Here is a 21,906-nt window from a genome sequence, read left to right as displayed (position 1 = left end):
TATTTCCAGGGCTGTCACAAAGCTGTCCCCTTAACAGTAGGAATTTCAAATTTGCCTGACAAAGCCCCTCCAAGGCCTCTCATGGAGACAGTTTTGTCAAGTCAATAATTTTATTTTGAGGTCACAGCTGTAACAGATTCAGAATTGCCTTTCATAAATGCATTTGCTGCATTAGTGCTAAATACCCTAAGGCTACTCAGTGATTAATTAATAATTCACAATTCACTAAAAGTCCAGCAATAATTAAGCTTAGCTTCACCTGGATATCATCTGCTGAATGCTGAACTGCTGCACAGAGGTGTGGCTGCTCTTCTGAGAGGCTTCTGTGAGAAGAAGACTGAGAGATTTTTACAAGGGCAGGTAGTAATAGGACAAGGGGGAAATGGCTTTAAATTGAAAGAAAGTAGCTTTAGATTGGATGTTAAGAAGAAATTGTTCCCTGTGAGCGTGGGCAGGCCTTGGCACAGGTTGCCCAAAGAAGCTGCCCTTGGATCCCTGGAAGTGTCCAAGGCCAGGTTGGACATTGGGGCTTGGAGAAGCCTGGCACAGTGGAAGGTTTCCCTGCCATGGCAGAGGGGTAGAACAAGATGATCTTTGTGTTCTTCCAACCCAAACCATTCTAGGATTCTCTGGCTCTCTCTTCTGTCTGTGAGGTTCCCCCTTCTCTGTGGACACAACTCATGTGTTATCCATTTCCCTAACTGAGCCAGGCACAAAGTAAGCAAGTGATGCCCACTTGTGGCAACTCTGTCTTTTGAAACAGCCTGGTCATTTCCACAAAGGCCATTAGTTTCGTTTTCTCTCCTTCTTGTCATAATGGGAAGGTGGAGCCTGTAAAGAAAAAGCATCTGAAGAAGTTTCAGAAAGTCACTGCTTCTCCTTTCTGCAGGACACTTGCAAAGGTAAGTTTCTCCCTTCCTTCTTCTAAAAAGAATAATGCAATTTTTTACTGTTATCTTCATTCCTTTTAATGTGACAAGGATGCATAAATCATCTAAAGTAAGTGTGATTAAACAGGGTTGGCAGGAGCAGGATTTTTTTTTTCTGAGATAGAAAAAAAAAAGGAAGAAAAATTATTAGTATTATTTCCTCTTTAAAAGGAGACAACTGAGAAATGGCATTTAATTTTTTTTAAAAGCCATTACTCAGCAAGATGATCTAGCCAGCACTATTTATGAGCAGGATCATAAGCTTTGCATTGCTTTATTTTCTTTATGAGAAGACAGCTGGAGTTAATAATCATACAACACAGAAACTGTGAGGTTTACCCAAATATCCTGAAGTCACAGGATGCATCAGCCAGAAATACATGTGCTCCTCTGGCTGGACAGAGTGAGTAAATCCAGGAGCTGTGTGGGCTCAGCACTGCAGCTCTGCACCTTGGGTTTGAGAAGGGATTTTTTAGAAGGGGCTTTTCATCTTCTACAGATGCAAAGCCAAAGGGTCGTTACAGAAAAACAAAGGAACTTCTCTTCAGAACCATAGGGCAGGTTGGTGTTTGTGCAGGTGTGGGTGTGCAGAGAGTGCTTCGTGTTGTGCTGGGAGAGGTTTCCCTCACACAGGCAGGCAAATTCTAAAGGTAAAGCTCAAGGAAATCAGTATTGTCCCGACAAAGGTGGCAGGGGCAGCTCTGGGGAGAGGAAATTTTTGGCAGACTTTCAGTATCATGGCGTCATCCAGGTGTCATGTTTCACCTGTGTTTTCTGGCCCATTGTGGAAAGGCTCTTTACAATTGCAGCTTTTTCTGTTTTCCTCTCCTCCTCTCTTCCATCCGATGTTGTCATGGCTCAGTACACAAAGAAATCACTATGCCCGTGTGGCACAGGGAAAGGTTACAGAACTCACCCGCCCTTTCCTGGTCCAGGGGTGTGTCGTGGTTTGGCCCAGAAATGTGTTTCTGGAAAGGTCTAAGTCAGGCCAATCAGTGGCCAAATTCAAAATTGGCATCTGGTGCTGGCCACTGAGGATCTGGATACACCTCTGAGAACACACAGGGGTTAAAAGCAGGAGATTCCCAGAGAACTTCTTCTTTGGGAATCCGGCGTTGGTGAGTGGAGTCTGACCTCTCCCCTGCCCAGCTGCGCCTGGGTGGGGCAGGGGAGGCCATGACAGGGAGGAGGCCGGGAGCCCCAAAAGGTGCAGGGGTGGAGGTTGTTGGACCGTGCAGGGGTGGCAGAGACTTGAGATGTCTGGGCAGCCCCCCTGGAGAGAGAGACAGAGATTGTGCTGGCAGCTCAGCAGGCCAGAAGCGGGGGATGCGGCAAGAGAAGGTGGGCAGCTGTGGGAGTTCTGGGCAGGCAGAGGTGAAGATTTTAACCCCTTGGTAGTGTAGACTAATGGAAACCTTACAAATACTGAATCTTCCTGAATCAGAATGAGGAGAGATAGATGAGAGATGAAATGGGCAAGCATGAGGAAAGCTGGAAGAGGAAAGAAGAATTGTAGGTGGAAGAGATGATGGAGTGGCCTTGGGCTGGACTCTTTCTTGTATAGCCATGGACAGACCCGTGTTTTTTCCCCTGTGACCCAGAGACTGTATTTAGGGGGAGGCAACACCTGGGAGTCAAGAGTGAAGCAGTGGCGTGAACAGAGACGGCTGAAGGGGGTGTGGGATGCCCTCTGTCTCCGTGGGGAGGAAGATCTCTGTTCATGAGGCCCCTCGGCCCCAGGGGTGAAATTTGGGGGGAACTGGTGTCCCAAAGTTGAGAGACTGCTGCTTCTGGAAATGGGTGGAACATCTTTAAACGGGGAGCCCTAAGAGCAGTCCTGGCCCGTGTCCAGTGGTGAGAGCACTGGACATGGGGGGGAGAAGTCACGAGGGCCCATGTTCTCTGGGTGGGGCCATGAGTGACACGGAAGCACAGGAGGTTTTAATTGTGCTTCTGGGGGAAGCCTATGAAGCAAGGGAGGACTTCTCTCTCTGCCTGATGGATTTGAGAGTTGATTTGGGGAGTGGTGAATCTGTGGAGAAAAGGGAGGGGGGAGGAGGAATGTATTCAGAAAGTTTTCATTCTTAGCTTTGTATGTGTTCCTTTCTAAATTTGTAATGAATAAAGTGTTGTGTTTTTCCCTCCATCCCCAAATGGGAGCCTGCTTTGTTCTGTTCCTGGGTCACATCTCACAGCAACCATTTTTGGAAATATACCCTTCATGGGGGCCCTGGCATTGTGCCAGGGTCAAACCATGACAGGGTGTCAAAAATGCACACGGGTGTTTATTCTGGTACTGACTGCAGGTATCTTTGTGCAGGGGTGTTGAGTGTTTGTGTCTGTACCCTGTGGTCTGGACCCCACCTCGATGTTTGTAAAGGTTAACTAAAGATATTTGGGTCTCCCCATGCAGCCTCAGCCCTCCCCACATCCCTTTTGTGATGGCCATGGGGTTTGTCCCAGGTAAACACTCCAGGTGGGTATTGCAGGGTATCTGGATGTTTGCATAATTATTCATTCCAGAGATCGGGAACTGAGATGTTGGCCCCTGGAGGCTGGGCCAACAGGGCAAACTGGTGTCACGGAGCTGCAGGAAGTTTCTGGGTTGATTTTCCCCCTCCCTATCCCCTTCTCTCCCCACTCCCACCAGGGATGCCCAAAAGGTACCTCCAGCCACCCTTCAATGCTTTTGGACAGGTGTTAAAATACTCAAGGTCCACCTAAATACAGACATAAAATCCTAAAGTATCTCCAGAGGTGCTTTGCAGTGATGAATTCTGGAAGGCCAAGGACTGGAAATCAGTACTTTTCCACCTGAACCTGCTCATATTGTAACCCTTCAGACATGGACTGCTGACCAAATCTGGGACTAAAGTGGAGCAGGTTGCACCTAGACTGCTCTGAGAAGTTTTGGAAGCAAGGGCGTGCCACTTGTGACTCAGCAGAAGGACCATTACCTGATTATAATCCATTGTAATAGATTATAGAGTTGTTATTTTGATATTGCACTGGCAATATTTATATACTGTACTAGCAATAAATATAATTATAAATGCCCACACAGTCACTGTGTCCAGTTTCTCATGCCTGGTCCACAACCTTCTCTCAACTGCTCTGCTACAATGTGTGGATTTTTTCTAAACTTCTTTTACACATTGAAAGTATAACCTACGTTGTGTCTAATCATCCTATTTTAGCATCTGTTTAAATTAGAAAACCTGCAAACGTAATTCAACCAAAAAAAAATTTAACAGAACAGGAAGTTATTTCAAGCAAAGATGTGGTTCTCCTAATTTGTTTTCTGAAGTGTTTGAGTTAAACAGATCTTGGTTTTGGCAGAGGGAGGCTAAAAAATCTAGCTTTGGAAAAGGACTCTTGGGGTTTTTTTCCTTAAATCACTTTCTCTGGAAATTGCCTTCCCTGGATGTCACACCAAAAGCCACTAATTTCCTCAGTCACCCATAGAAAACAAAACTTTTCCATAAGGAAACGCTGAACAAGGAAATGAATTTTAAAAAGCCTCCTAGTCCTCCCTTCTCTAACATCATGCGAAGCAAAGTCTGCTTTTGGCAGAGGGTTTTAAACTATAGAGGAGGGGACCAAGATACAGAGCTTCAAAAACAGGTGTCAGACTTGCCCCTGACAATATTTCTTCCACAAAAGAGGTGAGATGGGCACTTAGCAGACTATAGATTGGAGCCAGCCCACAGCCCTACACTCCTGACCCCAGGAAGTGAAGGATTCACATTCCCTCCAATCCTCCCCTGATAATGACTGAGCTTCTCCAAACGCCTTTCAGCAAATTTTTTGTCAAGGAGAATTGGCTTTTTGCAAAAACTAGTGTAACTTTTTTTTCCCCCAAAAAAACCTAAATACTCTTTTTTCCCTTGGCATTTTTTTTTAAATACCGAAAAATAAAAGCATAAGAGAGGTAGGGAGAAGTGTTTCAAGTCTGTCACCTGGAGAGCAATTTTAGTGTTTTGAAAAGAGCTGTGGCACTTGATACCTACCAAGGGTTTGGATCAGGAAGTAAAAGTGGTGTTTGATTTTCTCTGGTCTGATAATTGTTGCCAGGTGGAGTCACTCACTTCCCCATGTTTGGTTTCAGAAGCTGCACTGCTCAGAGTGGTTGGACCAGGCACTGATCAATGTTCAGTGAAACATCTATGGACAGCATATGTTCAAGCCCAGTAAATCACCAGGCCATGGATAAAAAGAAAGCAGCATTCAAACAACCTTCGGAAAGAACCAAAAATTCCCAAAAAAAAGAGGGGTTTGCATATATTTTTGGAAAATCATCTCCAGAAGCTGCTACAGTGCCTCTCCCACCAGAACCAGATGATGATCCTGAGCTGTCAGAGAAGCTGTTTGAGAGCAAACCTGACTATGACCAGGACTTGGAGAAAGAGTTTTTCAGTGAATTGGATGAGGTAAGGCAAGGAGGGGGCACAGATACTCTCCACTCTTACTCTGTTGTTTCACTTTGTGCCCCAAAATTAATTCCTTTGTCTCTTTGGCCAAACTGCACTTGTTAGGTCTAAGGAGAATTTTTGGGATGAGGCCTAGCAATTATTTATGTAAGTGGCAAGGGAAGTACCTGCAATTAATCTGCAGACATTAATAATGCAAGTCTAAAAAAAGAGATGGCTGCAGCCTAGAAGCCAATTTAATGTGTGACATGTGTCTGTTTCAATCCTAGCAACAAATGTTGAACAGAAATCATAAAAGCTGAGGGTTTTTTCCCTTGAGGCTCTTCAACCCTCAACAGAAATGCACAAAAAGGTTAATAATAACCTGCTTGGATATTTAACACTGAACACAGGTTGGTTTTAAGTCCGTGACACAGTTACTGAAGTTTTTTGAGAATTTACTAGCTATTAAACATTGTAGTGAAGAGAGTGAGCGGGGGTTACCAAAAAGGGTTTAAAATGCCTGCCTCCAATAATGTGTGCTGCCTTCCTCATCCTGAACCTAAAAATCTGCTTTGTTTGAGTGCATCTGAGCCATAGACATACTTCTGGAGGTATTTTTCTTGGATAAAAGTGATGGAGAGAAACTTCAAAACTTCCTTTCAAAAAATCAGGTTTGAATGTGCCTGGCCCAGTATGTCTGAAACATATTGGTGTTCCCAAAATTGCATCTCTAACTGCAGCAATCAGACTGGAACATGGAGAGAGGCACAGGGAGAAGAGACCAAGCTGATCTTTATATACTTTAGCTGAGCATATTTAACAACAGATGGACCAGTTTTGCCAAAGACTGGAAATTGTTTTGTTTTCACATAAATGAAGAGCCTGTGTTAATATCTGGACCTGTATCAAACCCAGAAAATGACAATAATCAGTCATTTAAAACAACCCACTCATATCCATGCCTTATGTGAGCCTAAAATGAGGCAAAGAAGGAAGAGCCATGATGATCTAAAAGATTTCAGCCACCTGTTAAGAATGCTACAGCAGAACTCTTTTGGTGCCTGTGCACAAACTAAATCTTCAAACTCCAAAACAAAGATCCAATAAGCTATTTTTTACGAAATTCAGTGATTTCTGGGATTAGTCTTCATTTGCATACACATTCTTCAGTACATCTGTGGATGAGTGGAAGAAAATGGCAGTTATTACAAAAACTGTTATTAAAAAAAATTAACAAAGCACACTTAGTAATGTGTTCTTTATCTTTTCAGGATGGCTTCCAAAATTTGTTATTCTTACTATTTGTTATTTAAGGATGGTCTTTGAGCCACCCTCAGCTGTTTCTTTCATATTTACAGATACCTGTTTGTTACATGGAGATGCAAGGATGCACAGTGATATGAAGTAGAGCTTGATGCCAGTAAATAACTTTTACTAAAGAAGGGTGAACATAAAATGTGTCTCTTATTTTTTTTTTAATTATGGAAAATTCATTGTAAGTTTAACTCCAGCAGGCTGCAGAACACACCTTGTACAACCAATATGAGGAGAAGATCCGACCCTGCATTGATCTTGTTGACAGCCTGCGAGCTCTTGGAATAGAAAAGGACCTGTCCTTGCCAGCGATTGCTGTGATTGGAGACCAGAGCTCTGGGAAAAGCTCTGTCCTCGAAGCCCTGTCTGGTGTTGCTCTCCCCAGAGGCAATGGTAAGAATTCACATTGTTTTTTTTTTCTTTTTTTTTTTCTTTTTTTTTTCCTTTTTCTGCGTCTAGAATTGGATAGCTCCATGACTGAGAAATGGAGCAAGTGAGGCACCACAAGGTAAATCCAAGGCACATGCTCCAGGTGGTCAGGAGACCAGGAGTAAGAAGTGTAGTGTGATTGCCCCAGCTGACTCTCTGCATTTCCCAGAAAGCAGCAGTGCAGCAGAGTATTAATTTCACATGGAAAACCAGTCTTTGCTTTCTGAGTGGGTTTGGATTTTTTAAACTACATTTTCTTACAGATAACTTTTTTTATTATTATGTGTAAAAAGTGTACAAAGATCTTTACTTAAATCATTGTTTAAGTCAGAGATGATGAAAGACATTACAGCTGATGAAGATCCACTTTCCAGCCCTGTGTGTGTATTTTTGCACACATAAATTCTGCAAGTTCTGTAAGTTTACAGCATAATCTAGTCTTTCAGGCTGAAGTTGTGGAAAGGTTTTTCATAGGATTTAGTTGCAGCACTGAAAGAGATTATCCAGACAGGAGCAAAATTCCATCTGTGGAGGTTTGCAGGGCCAGGCATGTCTGGGAAGAGCCATGGTTGACTTCATGTCACTGGTGACAGTCCTGCTCTGAGCAGGAAGTTGGACAAGTCCCCTCTGGCAGCGTCTCTTGGAACATTTCCACGTTTTTGTGTGAAACAAAACGTGGAAATGTTCCACCACACACCTCAAGGCCGTGTTTCATGCACAACCTCTGCCTTTGGAACTGCTGCAGGTATTGTCACTCGGTGTCCCTTGGAGCTCAAGCTGAAGAGGTTGCCTGAAGGGCAGGCGTGGCAAGGGAAGATCTCCTACCGAAACGTGACCATGGAGCTCCAGAACGCCTCTGAGGTGGACAGAGCAATAAGGGAAGGTGAGTGGACTTGGTTGGCTCCATCTCCTCTGCAGCCTCCTCTTAGACTGAGCATATCCATGGTGATTGTGGAGTTACACCAAGAGCTGGATTCAGAGCAGATGAAGCTGGGTCAGCAAAACTCATTTTTCTCAAGGGAGCTGTACCAGTGCATCAGTGGTGAAGATGATTTATGATGATGATCCCAGAATGGCCTGGATTAAAAGGGGGCTTAAAGGTCTTCTAGTTCCAGCACCTTGGGCAGGAATGCCATCCTAGATCCATGATGCTTTTTTCCTGATCCATGATAAAGGCTCATGCTGAGTCCTTATCTGGGTGGTGGCTTCCTGGTTCCCTGGTTTGGGGAGGTTGTCTGTCAAGTTGTAAACATGGAACCTAAATGGTTCCTACCATCAGTTCAAATGCCCAGAGAGTGCTTGAAGTGTCTCTGGCTGGAAATCTGTTTATTTTGGAGGAAACTGCAAGAAGGCAGAGTGGAGGACAGAGAGCTTCTGCCAGTACTGTGACCACAGGCTCAGTCACTGCCCTTCACATGTCTCAGCTTTACTGTTGTGACATTTCATGCTGGGTAAGAAATCAGTGTTCTTACCAAAGGGCAATAAGCACTTGCCCTAAGTGTGAAAGGTGGATTGTCCTTACTTCCTTGACTAGCATGATTCCTAGAGAGGCTACCTGGGATCTGGAAAAAACCTGGAACAGGGGCTGGACAGAGTTAAAGAATAAAGTAGGTATTTATTAAAAGGCTTTCAAAGGATACACCTTGGACAGTACAAGAGCCTGGCTGAGGCTACACCCAAGATGGATGATGGGTCACCAGTTTTCACACTTTTGTAAATTTTGGTCCATTTCCATATTAGGGTTAATTGTCCAATTACAGCTTCAGGTTATGCAGTCCTATCCTCCCAGATTGCTCTCCTCAATTCCCTGTTGTTTGTATTTTTTTGGGGCTGAAGCTGCAGTGGTGTCCTTGGTTCTCAGGCTAGAAAAGCATTGTTTTGTCTGACTGAACTGTGAGGAGAACTTGCTAACACTTTATATGAAGTTCAAAGCCACACACTAAGGCAGGACAGAATCTAAAAAATATGAAAGCTAAAACTTAAGGCATCAAGCACAGCTCTGCAAATTGTTATTCTTTCTATTTTTTAAATTAGCTCTTCAGTACATTATTTCAATATTCTCAAAACTGGCCAGGCAATTGGTATGAGTTAAGGTAATTAAAGAGCTGAAAATCTCTGATGAGGATGACTGGGGTTTCCTTGCTTCTCTGTGCTCACAGTTCAAGCATTATTGTGTTGCAGTATCTGGGGCAAATAACTCTCAATCTCCCTATCAAAATGTGAAGAATATAGAACAATACCTATATTTCTTTCACAGCATCCAAGGATTTATTAATGCTTACAAAGTCTCTTGTCATTGAGAAAGCATTTCTACAACTGCACAGTGTTTTACCTGATCCCTTTCGTTGTGGTTTATTTACATGTATTTTGTCTGCATACATGAGAGTCCATAGATCTATGCTCTGTAAAATATTACAGCTCATATTCCAAGGGGACTTCACAACAACTTGTTCTGCATGATAATTTCCTTAGATTTTTGCATAAATAGTTATTCTTTATATTTTTTTTTAATTAGACTTTCAATATACTATTTGGATATTCTCGAAACTGGCCAGATGAATTAAGGTAATGAAAGTGTGTGGCTGGATCTAAAAGAAAACGCCAAGCCTGAAAGAACCTTAGGTGGTAGTTGGTGCATTTCAAAGTCATTGTGCTCAGCTTGGGTTTGATGAGTCATTTGAAGCTTGTATTCATTGTCTTGCTCTTTCCACAGCCCAGGACATTGTGGCCGGTCGTAGAGGTGCCATCAGCGGGCAGTTAATCTCCCTGGAAGTTCGGTCCCCTGATGTCCCCGATCTGACTCTAATTGATCTCCCTGGAATTGCCAGGGTGGCCGTGGGGGACCAGCCAAAAGACATCGGGAACCAGGTAAAACTCAGCCTCATGTGCCAGTCTGTGCCAGGGTCTCATCCCTTCAGGGCTCCCAGCAGACCTTTAGTGAAGTAAAGAGAATAAGTGGAGGGGATCTCTGCTCTTCCTCTGGCTGCTTTTAGAAGAAATGCTGGGAAATGCAAATAAAACTGGTAGGATAAGGCCTGCTGTGAGGGTGATGTGCAGGAGCTGGGTTGCTTCTCCTAAAATACCTTTAAATGGGAACTTGCAATAAGAGGAGCCCAAACTAAACTAGATGTACCAAATAGAAATGAGACAAGATTGGATTGTCTGGGCTTTACTTTCTGGGAGGAGAGTAATTTAATTCCACAGTTAGATAGCAATCTTTCTGTTGTGCTGAGAAGAAAGCAGCAGACGTGATAAAATCCAAACATTTCCCTTGTTCCCAGCTGTCTTCATGCTCCAGAGAGTTGGGAACTCTGTAGCATTGCAGTGTGTAGCATTTGCAGCCTGTCAGAAACTGGGATGGGTGGGAAGTAGAAAAGAGAGGCATTTTTACCAAAATCCAGGAGAAAAAAAATATTGGATTTACTGTGGAATAAGCACCTGTGTGCTCTGTGAAGCTTCTCCAAAACAACACAAATTATGAGGAACTCATTTAGTTTGGCATTGAAACATAGAAAAACGCCAGCTAGATGTCATGTGCATCTTCAGTTTTGGGTTTTAAAATTTTCCTACAAATGTTCCACTGAAAAATAAGCCAAACACATTTGTGCTCCTTTCAGAGATACATATTTGAGATTTATCAGCACAATGGAGCTTGCTTTCTTTCCATAAGTGTATACCTACACATCAGAACTCGATTTCTTACATGTCTTAGATATCCAATACCTTTAATATTTCTATAATGAAAGATCATGTATGCACAAGAGGTTAAACTCCACGCAGCTGTCAAGACAAGCTTAACAACATTAGTCTGGTCTCATTCATGACAGATGTTTGGATTAATCCTAACATAAGGAAAGAGGCTGTATTCTTCTGCTGACCCCTTTCCATGCCATCCTCTAGCATGTAACACTATCCTCAGCATATGTGGCATTTAATGTCATCAGGCAGTGGCTCATATTGCTAGAAATTGTCACATCCTACAAGAGTCTGATTTCACTGAACCTCCTCACTGCTGTATTGAATTGCAGATCAAAATGCTACTTAAAAGAATTATTGGCTGCAAAGAGACAGTCAATTTGGTAGTGGTGCCATGTAATGTGGATATTGCAACAACAGAAGCATTGAAAATGGCTCAAGAGGTGGACCCCACTGGAGAAAGAACAATAGGTGAGATAATTTTTTAAGCTATGAGCTGAAAAGGAGGCCAAATCTTTTTTTTTCCTTCCCATGAAGTCTGATGTTCTGTGTTCTGTGAAATTAGCTACTAGAAGAAGAGGGAAAAAAACAACCAACAAAAAACTCAGAAAACAGCCTAAAGAATATATTTGCAAGTATTTCTAGTCACAATTCTTGAGTAGTTCCAAGAATCCTTTAATTTGGTGTCTTATTGGCACTCCTGTTATTCATAACTAGAAGATGAAAATCTCAGTTAACAGTAGTTGATCTGAACTTAATGGTAAAAAAGCTTTGCTTTAAAAAAGAAACCTTTAAAGAAAGATTTGCAAAGCAAAAGGCATGGTGGGAGACCAGCTGCAGAGTGAGTTTTACAGCCTGGGAGCTGAGAACTTTCTAGGAGAGAGAATACAAAAAAAAAATTGCTTTATAAAGCATGGCACAGAGTGTTCCTGCTTGGTGGTTAACTTTCTCTTTTAACTTCACAGGAATCCTCACAAAACCTGACCTGGTGGACAGGGGAACTGAAAATGCTATTGTTAATATCCTGCAAAACAGGGTAATCCCCCTCAAAAAGGGCTACATGATTGTCAAGTGCCGTGGGCAGCAGGACATCCATAACAATCTGACCCTGGCTGCTGCAATCCAACAGGAGAGAAACTTCTTTGAGAAGCACAAGCATTTCAGGTACTCCTCACAGAAAAGTTCTCATCAAAAACATGCTAAAGTCACCTCAAAGCTCCCTGTTGATTTGCTGAGATTTAACTACTTAGGGGTTACAGACAGGTATTAGTTATACTCAATGTTTCTCATTGCCCGTGTAGGGTTGTGTTTCAGTAATCCAGATGATCTTTACATAACAAATAAACTATAAAATTTTTGGGGGGGTTTTTTTGGATGCAAAATACATGGGGGAAGTGCTATGAACTCTTGTATTTGCGGGGTTCCCAGACGAAGGAAGGAATGATGAATCTGACTCCATGTTCTCAGAAGGCTAATTTATTATTTTATGATACTATATTATATTAAAGAATACTATACTAAAGAATACAGAAAGGATACTTACAGAAGGCTAAAAGATACTAATGAAAAACTCATTAGTCTCTCCAGAGTCCAACACAGCTTGACCCTGATTGGTCATTAAGTCAAAAACAATTCACATGAAACCAGTGAAACAATCACCTGTTGGTAAACAATCTCCAACCACATTCCAAAGCAGCAAAACATAGGAGAAGCAAATCAGATAATTGTTGTTTTCCTTTTTATCTGAGGCTTCTCAGCCTCCCAGGAGAGAAATCCTGGCAAAGGAATTTTTCCAGAAAATATGCCTCTGACAATGAACTTCAGAAGTTCCAAATAGTCCCAAAGAATTTGAGTTAAAGCATCTGAGCACTTCAATCAGGCACTGAAGTATTTCTGTTCACTGGAAAACATAGAGGAACAGCATGAGAAAGAGAGGCTGTGCTGAGGACACAGGCTGCCTGGATGACTCAGCAGTAAATAAATCATAATACAGGGAAATAAATCATAATACAGAGAATGGCAGCTGACAAGGGTTATGAACTTCACACATGAAGAAATAATAGAACAGCACATTCATCTGCTGTTAGAATTTGCTTTTTTGCAGATTTTTCTCTGTTTCCCTTTGCTGAGTCAGTAGCTGTCAAACAACTTTTGAATAAACCCAGAGAGTCCTGGGCAGTTGCCACATCTGCACCAGCAAGGGCCAGAGACCATTTCTTTACTCAAATTGTGTCAGAATTAGTGAAAACAGAGCAGAGCATCAGTGCTGCCTCCTTGCCCTGCACAGCCTAGCTAACCAAACCCACCTTTTCCTCTTTTTTCACAGGGTTTTTATGGAACAAAGAAAGGCTACTATCCCCCATCTGGCAGAGAAGCTCACAGATGAACTTGTGAAACACATTATTGTAAGTAACACAAGTCCCATGCTGAGCTGTTTGTACCAGTTACTACCTAAAAACAAGTTCAACTCTTCAGCTTGGACTGCAGTTGGATTTTATCTTTATGTCCTTAATCATCCTTCAACTCAGTGATCAGAGAACAAATTGAACTGAGAGGCAGAGGTAAAAAGCCCCATTCTCTATCCTCAGATTTGCCTTTTAACTGCAGATCAACAATGAACAAGTTATTTCATCTATTTGTGACTCATAATTCCTGCCTTTTCAATGACAGCCATGTTATTTCTTTTTGTTTATGAGTGTTGATCACCTAGGTGATGAGTTACTGCTGTCAGCTTAGTGAAACAGTGATTTCTATTCCTCTGAAAATGTCTTCAAAACATCAAGATGTTCTGTTATATTAATATACTAGTGTATAGGCTCTTGGGGGTTCTTATTTGTTATAAATATATCTGCATGTAATATATATTATTCTATTAAGAGACAATTCTAAAACATGGGGAACATCTAAATTCAGTCTCAAATGAGAAAAAAATTATTTATGTATATTTAGAGAAAATAAGCAACTAAACAGCCATGTTTCATCAGGTATTTCTCAGGAATTGAGCAGTCACCACTTTCCTGGCACAAGCTGTGAGGACATTGGTTTTGGCTCACTGTGGGTGAAATTTTGCCCTAAACTGCAGCTGTTCTGCCCAGCTCTTAGTGAGGTCCAGCCTCATCCCTCAGGGAGATCCTGGCTCCTGAGTTCCCTCAATAAAGGCCATATTTGCTTTTCTGTGTTACCCCACTCTCACTCATGGGACACTGACAGCAAGCTCTTGGATTTGTAAAAACAGCAAAAGATCCCGTGCAGGTGTATATCACTCTTAGAGGGATTTTGTTTTCCTTCCAAAATCAGGCAAGTTCAACCTATCTCAATGTCCTTCTTCACTGTCTCCTCCCCAGAAAACTTTGCCAGCGCTGGAGAGCCAAATTCGTGACACCCTCCATAAAACACAGCAGGATTTGCAAAGGTACAATAGAGGCACACCCCAAACAGAGTCTGAGAAGCTGTTCTTCCTCACAGATGTAAGTATCAGTATTGGTCACAGAGCAGAGCAAGGAGGTAACTGTGGGAGAAAAAGAAGCACCTGAAATGATCAAAACATCAGCATGGACCACTGGGAAGTTTGTGGTATCCATTGTTTCAGTGAGGGTAACACAGACAAACCACACCTGCAAAAATAATGGACCACAGGAGCTCATGGCCTGTTCTAAAAATTTTTTTCCTGTGATTATGGGACATGAAAACTAAATAACTCAGTTGATTGGGTGAAAATAATGCATCTCAGCAAGGGAAAACAAACTCCTGCGTGCTCAACACTTAGAAGGGTTCCCATTGTTTACACTCATAAGATCAAATGTATTCCTGATATCAAAATGTGGTTTGCAGGTCCATCTAAATGCCTCATCTCACAGAGTTATTTCCTGAGTAAGCTTTCAGTAGGCTTTAGAGGTGTTTATGGGAGCTCATCAGACTTCATACAAGTCTGGCCTATTAGAATTTAGTAAATGGCTCTAAAAGTCTACAGGGGTAAAAACAAAAGAATATAAAGTTTGTTCTCCTCTAGCTGTTACATTTTGGGGTGGAAAAAAATAAAAAAACAAACAAACCAGGAGCTAAGAGCATAAAATATGTAAGAAAGGGATGTTTTTTATGAACTGTGTCCCTCCTTTAGCATCAAACAACTGCAGATTTACTTAACGTCCACAAATTAGTCTGAAGAAACCAAACTTCACTAAATTGCCTGCTTGTTGTTCAATTCACTGCAGTTGATCAAACAGTTCAACCGAGACATCTCTCAGAGCACATGGGGAGAGGAGCAGCTGTTTGGGGATGAGGTCAGACTGTTCACCAAGATCCGCAAGGAATTCCACACGTGGGGCGTGATTCTCCTGGAGTGTGCTGCGAGGGGTAAGCACTAAACAGTCCCAAGGGAAATATAGGTTGGATATTAGGAAAAGGTTTTTTACAGAAAGGGTGATGAAGTTCTGGGATGGCTGCCCAGGGAGGTGGTGGAGTCACCATCCCTGGATGCGTTTAAAAACAGACTGGGTGTATTGTAAATTCAGGTCCACCGACGAAGGAAGGAATGATGAGGAGGACTCCATCTGATCAGAAGGCTAATTTATTACTTTATTATATTAAATAATACTATACTATACTAAAGAATGCAGAAAAGATACTTACTGAATGTTAAAAAGATAATGAAAACTTGTGACTCTTTCCAGAGTCCTGACACAGCTTGGCCCCAGTTGGCCAATGAGTGAAAACAACTCACACCAGAGTCCAATGAAACAATCACCTGTGGGTAAACAATCTCCAAACACATTCCACATGAGCACAACACAAGAGAAGCAAATGAGATAAGAATTGTTTTCCTTTTCTCTGAGGCTTCTCGCTGCCTTTCAGCTTCCCAGGAGAAAAACCCTGGGTGAAGGAGTTCAGAGAATGTGAATGCCACAGAATGTGGCACTGGGTGCCAGGGTTTAGTTCAGGTGTTGGGACTGGGTTGGACTCGATGATCTTGAAGTTCTCTTCCAACCCAGTGATTCTGTGAATTCTCTGAACCCATCCTGGCAGCTGACCTGAGAGCCCATCCCCTTGCTTTTAAACCCAGACACAGCATCTTCAGTAAATGTTTTCCAAGAAAATTAAGAGCAAGGAGACAGGAACATCTCTCTGTTGTGGTGTCCTGGGGACGCAGACACAGTTTGTGTTAAATGCTGTCATTACAGAGAGGTCAGTGCTTGTCTCTCTTCTCCCAGCACAGCAATAAAATCAAGACACTGGAACAGAATTTGCTGGTGATATTCTGAACTGTTCTTCTAAGTAACAGCAACATCAATGAATAGTAATAAATAATAACAATCTAGATAATAATTTTTATTTTTACTCTTTATATTCTTATTTTATTGTTGCTATTAATATTTTTAAATCTGGGTGGGTTTTTTTCCACTTTAGCTCTGGGCTAAGGTGATACCTCACACCAAAAAAAAATAGCAAATTTGTATAGTATCAACAAAGAAATACTGACTGTGATTTCTTAAATAGAAATAACTAGTCAACAGTAGATTCCCCAGAAAAAGTGTTTAGTGAGCTTGGAGGTTTTTTCATTCAGGGTTTTTTTTAAACTTAGAAGTGACTGGCAATGGCCAGCTACTTCTGTGGGGGTAAAAATACCAAAAAACCCCAAAATTTTTGTATCCCCTCATAATTTCTGTCAGTCAGATGCTTGATGCAGTCAGTGTGTGAGATGGCTCATCCAGAGAGCAGCAATGTGTTAGCTCTGTTCTGTGGTAACAAAAAAATCATCTCAGTGGTTTTTCCTCTCAAGAACAACTCAGAGAAGAAACAGACTTCCTTCTTAAACCTGAAACGTATACATTGAGTGATTTAGTAGCAAAGCAATGTTGTTTTACCATTACAGCTAAGAAAACCGTCCCTGGTAAAGTGTGGAAATACGAAGACCAGTACCGTGGGCGGGAGTTCCCCGGCTTCAGCAACTACAGGACTTTTGAGGACATTGTAAAAGAGCAGATCAGAGAGCTGGAGGAGCCAGCAATCGAGATCCTGAGCAACGTGATGAGTATGGCCCAGCCCATGTGGGCTCTTGTGTGGGGGACACTGCTGGGCCTGACAAGTTTATTTCCCAGGAGCAGCTGATGCTCTCAGGATGCTTCAGAGTGTGGAAATAAATCTGATTCAGCTTGGGGGTTGCTCCTTCTCTAGAGCCTTCAATCTCTACAAATGGTCTCCAGCATTTGTTAATACTTTTCCCAGTGGCTCTCAGAAGGAAATTAGAAAATAAGTATAATAAATAGAGCATAACTATAAAAAAATAGAAAATAACTATAATAAATAACACAGCAAGCAAACGGTACAGTAGAAGTACCTGGTGTTAAGTGGTCACATTCTTGGACCTGGAAATCTAAATTTCTGCTTGTTTGTATGTGTCATAAAGGCAGAGTGCACCAGTACAGCAGCTCAGCTATTTCTGAGTGAATTGAGAAAATTAGTAGTCTCCCAATCTCATATTAACAATAGTTTAAAACCCTCACTTACTTACCTGACTTTATTTTGTCTCTCTGTTCTTCCCTTAGGACTGGTTGAAGAGAAATTTACAGAACTTGCTAAAAGGAATTTTGCTAATTATCATAATCTAAGCAGAGTTGCCAAGGTGAGACACTACTATAACCTGAGATTCTCCAAAGACAGAATGGCATTTTTAAATGCATCCATGCTTGTGGTACCTGTCTCACTGCATTACCCTTATGCACGTGTGGAATTTCTTGCAGGAAAATAAGAAAGAGCCTGAAAATGATAGCATGATTATAATGGCACTAATGAAAGTGCATTTTGCACAACTTTGACAAAATCTAATATATACATTCTTTATTCATTCTATTCAATTCCTGACATTTGCAATACAATGCAAAGAAAACCTGGTGTGGCTACCTTGAAGAGTTTATCATTAATTTCAGATTTAAGTCCTGCAATGATTTGAGTGCTGAACTGTTTTTCCCTCTCTGAAAGCAAGCCAGGGCTTTAGCCAGTGCAGGAATCTCAGTGCTGAAAGGGAGCAGGAGCAGACAAACCAAAAATCATCCAGCCATGAAAAAATTAGAAGATGTCTGTTCACAGTTTGGGCATTAGCATGTTTTGGGGTGGAGTTCAGTGGTGGGGATGTGCTTGAAGGCCTTTTCTTAGAGCTTTGAGGAAAAGATGAGAAACATTGAGGAAAAGACCAGAAGCAATGCTGGCAGCCAGGAAACAGAGTCCACTCACAGGGTACTGCTGGAAAAGCAAACTCAGAGGCAAATGGGAGTGAAATAGGTGTTTTGCTATTTCACTTGCATGGTCAAACCCTACTGAGCTGCCAGGCCAACCAGACAGTGAACAAATAAATTATTTCATCCAAGCACAGAGGTGTTCAGGCAGGGTCTTTAGGTGTAACACAGTGAGAGGAATGAAGAGGGAAGAAATTCTGGCAAACACTGGACATGAGAAAAGAGATGGGCTGTTTTCTTAGGGATGCTGGGGAAGCATTTTAAGGGGATTTGAGCATGACTGAGGGAACCTTGCCACCCCCACAGACTTTTAGGTGGAAATATCAAAAAGGCCAGAAAGAGTCAGGTGGCTGCAATAAAAGCACCAGACAGAGAGGGGTCAGACAGGGTTGGTTTGTTGACTACAGATCTTTTCCTTTGGGTTTGAAGCACCAGGTTTGGACTGATCCCACTCATCTGTAAGGAGGGGACAAAACTGCCACATTTTCCTGCTCTTTCACAAGAGAGAGACAACAATCCAAAGCATTTCTCCATGTTCCCATGTTCTGGGCTTAGACAGTGCTGAACAAGGGCAATTGAACACTGTACCCACTTTGCCATCCCCTGGGGACACTGCTAGGCACTGGCACCTTCCCAAAGGAAGCAAATGTCTCAGAACTTCTTGTTCCTTTCTTTTCTAGGTGAAAATTGAAGACATTAGAGAGAAACAAGCAGCAGAGGCTGAAAGACATGTCCGTGCTCAGTTTAAAATGGAGAAAATCGTGTACTGCCAGGATCACCTTTACATTGGTGATTTAAATTCTGTTAAGGCAGAAAACGACTTCAACGGGATCTCAGGGAAAAATCTGCAGTCTCAGATTGCTCCAAAGGATCCCTCTGTTGTCGTGGAGATGGTTTCTCACACCAGTGCCTATTTCTCTGTGAGTCCACAGGCAGATTTGCTGCCCCCTGAATGCCACAGCAGATCTTGCTGGAGTCAATGCAGCCACCCTAGCACTGTGCAGGGAAGAGCCAGGGGGTGTCTCAGTGCCTCATTGCAGCTTCTCTGCAAGCTGCTTGCAGCATCTGACCAGGGATGAGAGTGTCAGGGCAAAGCTGGGCTGTATTAGCAGGTTGCAGGATGCAGGATGTGGTGATTAGAAAAGCCTGAAGGTGCCAAAGTGACAGCTGGCTCCTAAAGCACTTGTCAGCTACCTCCCAGTCTGGCTCAGGTCAGCCTCAAGCCACTCTGCACATTCCTGCAGCCAGCAGAAAGTGGTGTCAGTGGCTTGCAGTCAGATCCTAAACTACTACAGCAGGAGGAGCAATAATAAAACATTACATTAAAATATACCAGCTCTCTGTAGAGATCAGAGTGCATCTGCTGTACTGCAGATAGCACCCTGTAAGTGAAGTCTCTGGAGACAAATGGGGTGTTTTAACAAAGGAGCACGTTAAAGAAAGAAAGGATAACATGCAGGATTCAAGATTTGCTTTGTTGTGAAACTCCCTCAGAAAGCAACAAGTTCAATATTCATAATTCAGAAAGGTAGGTAGCAGCTCATTTGAATTACAAGAGCAGGCTTTGTGCAAATTCCTGCAATTAAATGGTCAGGCTGCTCAGGCTGATGAAGAAAAAACGCTTGGTTTTCATAGAACAAGAAACAAGGCCAGAAGTGCATAAGCACGTCCATCCCACCTTGCTACAAATTCTAGTATATATTTTATCTGCAGTTAAATATTTTTGTAAATGCCCTGAGAGCCATTTTCAACAATCCCCCAAATGCCAGGGCACCACAGCTCCTTGGGACTGATTTATGCAAGGCCAAGTAGAGTTTGAATGAGATGGAAGTTAAGTGTCCATGGCTGCCTACACCCTACAGGACCTACAAATGCCATTTTCAAGTTGTGCTACAAAAAGAAAGACAGCACCTCTCAATTGCAGCCAGGCACTTAGAAGTGCTCACCCAGCACCTGGAGGGCTGGAGGCAGAGCTGGGAGATCTTTAGAACCTCATGTTGCCCTAAAGCACCAGGTGAGCCCCCAAACCCATGGGGAGAGGGCCCCACAAGCTCTTCTGGATCAACCTGTTTCAGCTTGCATCCATAAATGAACCAGGCAGCTGGTCAGGTCAGACAGGAGATTATCTCATGGGATATCAACAGATGTAATGTAGGCACGGTCTGGTCTCTCTGCTGAGGACATTTCCCCTTAAGGCTAAAGCTTCCTCCAAAGCTCTCTTAAGCTTAAAAGGACAACCACATCAGAAATACCATCTAAATAATAATGTACCAGAGGAATTTACCAGCTTGAGGAAAAATCACTCTGTGATTTCCTGCATATTGTCAGCTTTCAGTGGAGACAGGTTGGACACCAGAAACTGGGCACAAGTTCTGTTTGTCAGGAATGTCCTCCTGTGACTTGTCCCAGTGGCAGCTGACAGAGCTGAGCAGAGGACAGTCTGCCTTGGCTTTAGTTTGCTGAGGGAAGAAAAGCAACAGCTGACACCCTCATTACTCTTAATTTTTGGATTTCAGGCACAAAAGACACTGGTTGCAAACATTTTTCAGTTCATAGCAGCACTCCCTTCTTGAACAGTAACTCAGTCCAACATTTTAAGGCCTTGGAACCACTTTTTTTACCAGATTACCTGTAGACCCTTCATTTTTCAGTTATTTTTACCAATTTAGTATCTTACCTTTTTTTTCCTCCATCTGCCAGGAAGCAAGCAAACGCCTGGCCAATCAGATACCTCTGATCATCCTGTCTTCTGTCCTTCATGACTTTGGAGAAAACTTGCAGACCTCAATGCTGCAACTTTTACAAGATAAAGAGAAGTTAAACTTTCTCCTTGATGAGGACTCTGAAGCTGCTAAAACCAGGCATTACCTCAGCCAAAGAGTTGATCGTCTCACCAAAGCCTGCCAGTACCTGAGAGAATTCAGCTTGTTGTAATTTCTTTGTTTTTTGTAAGGTTTCCTTTCCTCTTCATCTTCTAGCATTACTGAAGAGTTTTGTATAATCCCATAAAAAAGTAGCATCAGCCCAGACATTTAATACTAATTTCTAGTGTTCAGTTTTTCTTTATTTTCCATAATCATATGCAAACATCTGCCTTTGCATAAAGAGCTCCACTGGGGGAGTTGTGATTAGATAAACATTATCCCATTTTTAAACATTTTCTTTGTGAACTCTGTGCAACTACTGGGATAATCATTAAAAAGCTAACACTGAGAATTGTATGTTTTGTTGGTTTGGTTTTTTTTTCCTCTTTTTAATGATGGGAGCTGTACAATTCACAAACTGTAGAAATCACATTATCTAGCTTTCCTCCATGAAGCTTAGTGCATGATGATCTCCCACTTCCCTCTGTGATTTTGGCTTGCTGAGGTTGTTCTCTTTCCTGCAATCACCCAAAACACACCTCAGCAAAGTGTCACCACTAAGTCTCAGCCCAGGAGGGAGAGAGGAGCACACAGCAGGCATGAAACCCTTCCAGCCTAGAAGGAAAATAAAAGTTTTTTTCCTTTATGTGACTGGTGTCATTGGCTCTGTTCAGTCTCCTTTCCCAGCTCTCTGATTTGCAGAAGGCCAAGAGGATCTTCCTCTCAGATGTCTGCAGCATCACCTGAAATTTTGGGATTGATGGGCAGGATTTGGATGCCCAAAAGGAAACAAACCTCACAGGATGTTAAACATTACAAGGGTGTCTCAGCATGTGTTTTGCTGCCTTTCTCCTTTCCCTCCCCAGGGCAAGGAAAACTTTTCCAAAAGTTCTTTCATTTCATGGAGGCTGATGCAAAACTTATCACACTGTGTTCATGACATTTTTCACATGGAAGATTTAGTTTGATAACCAAAAGAAATGTCTGCATCCAGCTAGAAAAAATGTGTTTATACCAGTGTGTGATGTAATAA

The 21,906-nt window shown here is 42.3% G+C and overlaps 1 protein-coding gene across 3 annotated transcripts; it reads left to right on the top strand.

The window, feature by feature from the left end:
* The first annotated feature begins 745 nt into the window (after positions 1 to 745).
* Positions 746 to 21,225, top strand: MX1 (MX dynamin like GTPase 1). 3 transcript variants are annotated; one of them, XM_064405925.1, is made up of 14 exons: positions 746 to 902; positions 5,038 to 5,359; positions 6,856 to 7,048; positions 7,830 to 7,967; positions 9,798 to 9,952; positions 11,113 to 11,251; positions 11,746 to 11,944; positions 13,107 to 13,185; positions 14,125 to 14,247; positions 14,992 to 15,133; positions 16,650 to 16,808; positions 17,323 to 17,399; positions 18,690 to 18,929; positions 20,710 to 21,225. In XM_064405925.1, exons 2-14 carry the CDS (start codon positions 5,078 to 5,080, stop codon positions 20,941 to 20,943), a joined length of 2,160 nt encoding a protein of 719 aa, XP_064261995.1. In that variant the 5' UTR covers positions 746 to 902; positions 5,038 to 5,077; the 3' UTR covers positions 20,944 to 21,225. The 3 variants fall into 3 exon arrangements, with proteins under 3 accessions (XP_064261995.1, XP_064261980.1, XP_064261990.1); XM_064405910.1 differs by having other exon boundaries at positions 6,853 to 7,048; XM_064405920.1 differs by lacking the exon at positions 746 to 902 and adding an exon at positions 3,263 to 3,405 and having other exon boundaries at positions 6,853 to 7,048.
* Positions 21,226 to 21,906: the final 681 nt, after the last annotated feature.

The sequence above is a fragment of the Passer domesticus genome, chromosome 2 (assembly GCF_036417665.1).
Source record: "Passer domesticus isolate bPasDom1 chromosome 2, bPasDom1.hap1, whole genome shotgun sequence".
NCBI classification, from domain to species: Eukaryota; Metazoa; Chordata; class Aves; order Passeriformes; family Passeridae; genus Passer; species Passer domesticus.
The sequence above is the reverse complement of the archived record's forward strand: the minus strand, read 5'-3'. Positions and strand labels throughout refer to the sequence as shown.